Genomic DNA, 4128 nt, shown 5'->3' with positions numbered 1-4128 from the left:
TTCCTAAACAAGAATGTTTGAATGAGAGCTAAGGTGGCCTCAGTCTCCCACTGGCCTTAATCATGCTGTCCCAACATTACATATAAGCTCAGTTTCTGTTCTTTCAATGGTCTACCTGAAACAGAAAAAACCGAAGAACCAGAACCATATTCCACTGAATTTGAGCCTGTCAACCAACTGATCAAGAGAATGGCCCCTATGGCTCCTGCTAAAATACTTATAGGCATCTCTCTGGACTCAGATGACAGTAAGGAGCTTCTTTCATGGGCAATCAGAATTTTAGCTCATCCAAATGACACCGTTGTGGCCTTACATGTTATCGGTCAGTATGTTTTCTCCTAAAATTTTCATTTATGTGATTCCTTTACCCATTAGCTAGGTTCTCAGGTCAATCATATATCAATGGTCTCAGAGATTTTTGTTTTATTCCTTTTTTTTTCCACGTGGGAGTTCCAAGTAATTAGCTTATTTAACAGCATTATATGATCATCCTTCAATAGCTGATAGACTTTGCTTCAGAGTCCTAACTTCTCAAATCAAGCGTCCATTTAAGTCAAGTTATTTCAGAGTTCGCTAGAACTCTGTTTCTCACTCCATCACATTGTATGTTGAACAGTAGGCGAGGACATGAAGAAACCAGAATTGATGACAAAAGATCAAACACGCTTTCGTCGAGCAAAAGCCTTTGTTATATCCCTGGTGGGAGAATTTGCTGAGACCTGCCAGTCTAAGCAGGTATACCATGTTCTCCATCGCAATAAAATTTTATTACCCTTCTGCTGAATGTTTCTAAATGCTCATATATATGTCAGTACAATGTTCTACAATGTATCAGAACCTTAACATACCTTTGCACATTGTTTGAGTTTGAATGTTTTTTAATCTTCTATTTATAGATAAATTTGGAGGTTAAGGTTGGATTTAGCTCTAGTATTGGGAAAGGTCTAGTTGAGGAAGCAAAGTCTATTTCAGCTGAATTTCTTCTTATTGGCGGCTCAAGGAACCGATCAAATAGGTAACTTAACTCTTTAGTCCTAAAACATTTCCACTTTCTCTTAATTGACTATTCATTTTCAATCTTGCTTTTCCATTTTTCTATTAGAATTTCACGCAAAAAAACAAGATACTGTTTTGAAAATGCCCAAGAAGGTTGTGCAGTAATCTCCATTGGGAAATGTGGGCAAACACAAAAGTATTCAGACTCAAATTCCACACATTCTGAAGGTCAGTTTGGATGAAAGAAACCTCTTGGAATGAATTTGCTGTTTTCTGTTATATATATATACATATGTCCTAATATGTTCCTTCAAGTAGAATTTCGCCAAATAAGTTCAAGAAGGTCGAACAAAGAGGTTGTCTCCGCCGTCCAAAAGCTTGTTACCTCAAAATCAAAGAGAGAAAAGTCTACACGAAAAGCAGTACTAGATGGGTCTGAAGGAGAATCCCACACCACAGAAGATAGCTTTAGTTTTGGGGATTCAAGCATCACAGAGTCCCCTCCTCTAGCTTCCAAGCTTAAAGGCCAATCCAACTTTAGGAAGCAATTATCACCAATTAAGATCATCTCCTCCTTTCTCCTCTCACCCTTTAATTTAAGTGGAAGAAAAAGGAATGAACGTTTATCTGATAAAGAAAAGCACCAACCTTTGTTGAGGTGCTTCAGCTATGAGGAGATTTCAAAAGCAACAAACAACTTCCACCCAGGTAAGGATAATACGAACCATAGGTTCTCAAGAAGAAGCTTCAAATATCATGGATTTTTTTTTTCTTTTCAAATTATTCATACTAAGTGCTGTCTTTGTGAAATTCATATCCATGAGCTTGCTTTGACTGGCAGATAATATGGTGGGACAAGGGGGGTATTCAGAAGTATACAGAGGCCACCTTGATAATGGACAGATAGTAGCAGTGAAGAGGTTAGCTAAAGACAACGCGGATGAAAACAAAGAGAAAGAGTTCCTTATTGAATTAGGCATAATAGGACATGTTTGCCATCCTAATACTGCAAACTTGGTTGGCTGCTGTATTGAAAATGGACTCCATTTGATCTTTAACTTCTCTCCAAATGGAACTCTGTCATCTGCATTGCATGGTAAGGAAGACTTTATCCACTAGAGGGTATACTAAAAAATTGGGAAATTAAGAATGTGGACTGCATTAGTTCAGACTTCAGAGGTACTTGTTGTTTTCTCAGGTAAAACAGGCAAACCTTTAGAATGGCCGGACAGATACAAGATTGTCACCGGAGTTGCAAGGGGTCTGCATTATCTTCATAAATGTTGCAAGCATCGAATAATACATCGCGACATAAAAGCCTCTAATGTCCTTCTTGGGTCAGATTTCGAGCCACAGGTGAAGCAACAAAGCAGCTCACTGTAATTTGTATGACAGTGTTCTTGATTAATTTGACTTAATGGTGGTTTCTTGTCTCTGTAGATTTCGGACTTCGGGCTTGCAAAATGGCTTCCTAACAAATGGACTCACCACTCTGTGATTCCCATTGAGGGTACATTTGGATACCTGGCCCCAGAGTACTTCATGCATGGAATTGTAGATGAAAAGACTGATGTTTTTGCATTTGGGGTTCTGCTTTTGGAGATCATAACTGGCCGAAGGCCTGTGGACTCATCAAAACAAAACCTTCTCCTATGGGTAAAGGAACTTCCATTGAAGCACTTCAAGGAAGAATTTTTTTTCTTTTTTCTTTTTAACACCCACTAGAATGATATCTAATGGACTGACAGTCACTCTTTTTATGTTCTGCATGATAGCTTAGAAGTCATACCAAATGAAATTGTGAATCTAGTACTTGGGCCTTTGCCTGCTCCTTATACAGATTCGCTTTCATTAGCCAAATTGCACATCAGTTAATGAAAGTGAATCTGTACAAGGAGCAAGCAAAGGCCATTCCTAAAACTAGGACAATTCAACTAACCCCGAGGATTTATATGTGTAGGCAAAGCCTCTTATGGAGTCTGGAGACATTTATGAACTAGCAGATCCTAAATTGGGAGGTAAATATGATGTGGAACAAATGTACAGACTAGTCCTCACAGCTTCCTATTGCGTAAGACAAACCTCAATATGGCGTCCATCAATGAGCGAGGTACACAAATTATTTCGTCCTTTTGATACTTTTACATACATTTGATATATAAAATCCATTGATCTGGCTGAACCCAACAATTTTTCCTAGGTGCTGGCGCTTCTAACAGATGGTGGTGACTCTGCTGTTGCAAGGAGATGGAGGGTGCCAAAATATACAAGTGATGAGATGGATGAATACTCCATGGTTTTTGGTTCTGATGTTCCAACAGATATAGTTTTGGATGATGATTACTGAGTATGCTGAAAATTTACCTTCTTTTTTGGCTGTTTGATCTTTTAGATTTCTTGTGGTGTAGAAGATGATAGATATGGCTGGGCAGTAGATAAGAGGCAATATCACTGGTTTTCTTCTATTAACTTATAAATTTTAAAGCTTTGGATTGACTCTCTATTCTAATACTGAGTATGTAGATCTGAAGTGGTTTTTTCTTTTGCGTAATTCCAGTGTTTCATCAGTGAATTTCTCATCCACCAAAGATGGGATGCTTCAGGTCATACTAATACAGAAAAATCACCACAAAAGAAAAAAGACTAGTATGGCAGTTTTTATATGGTTAAAGATTCAAGGGACCATTAGAATATATACAGCTCATTTCAATATTGGCCCACCAATATTGCCTATTGGGCAAGAATAGATAATCATGATTTGACTTTAAATGCGAAAATATAAGAAAATGATTTGATCTGCAAGGCTAAGGGGCCATCGATATTGGGCCGGTTGAGACTTGCAGTGGGCTCTTTAAGTGTCTGCAGTTCCATGCCTAAACCCTTTATTTTGCGAAGCTTCCCCTTTTCACCTCCTAGGTCGAGAGATTTCACTTATCACCCTTGAAGTAGTATTTTTATATTGGACACATGGTAAATAATACATATATTTACTGGGAAATGAAAAAAATGTGATGACAGATATTACGTACAATGGTGACCTTCGAATTATATGGCTCAGGGAGCAATTTTGTCCCTACGGAAGGAGTTAAGTACAGTGGGTCTTCTTATTTACAGTAGAACCTAGGCACTTAG

The 4128-nt window shown here is 38.2% G+C and overlaps 1 protein-coding gene across 1 annotated transcript; it reads left to right on the top strand.

The window, feature by feature from the left end:
- On the top strand, window positions 1–3505 carry LOC100261525 (probable receptor-like serine/threonine-protein kinase At5g57670). The gene is made up of 10 exons (XM_010658497.3): window positions 1–322; window positions 617–735; window positions 897–1015; window positions 1103–1224; window positions 1315–1704; window positions 1838–2092; window positions 2195–2352; window positions 2437–2652; window positions 2957–3106; window positions 3197–3505. The coding sequence occupies exons 1-10, from the start codon at window positions 190–192 to the stop codon at window positions 3341–3343; spliced, it is 1809 nt and encodes a 602-aa protein (XP_010656799.1). The 5' UTR covers window positions 1–189; the 3' UTR covers window positions 3344–3505.
- Window positions 3506–4128: the final 623 nt, after the last annotated feature.

The sequence above is a fragment of the Vitis vinifera genome, chromosome 11 (genome assembly GCF_030704535.1).
Source record: "Vitis vinifera cultivar Pinot Noir 40024 chromosome 11, ASM3070453v1".
In the NCBI taxonomy this organism is placed as follows: domain Eukaryota; kingdom Viridiplantae; phylum Streptophyta; class Magnoliopsida; order Vitales; family Vitaceae; genus Vitis; species Vitis vinifera.
This window is presented reverse-complemented; position numbering and strand designations above follow the sequence as displayed.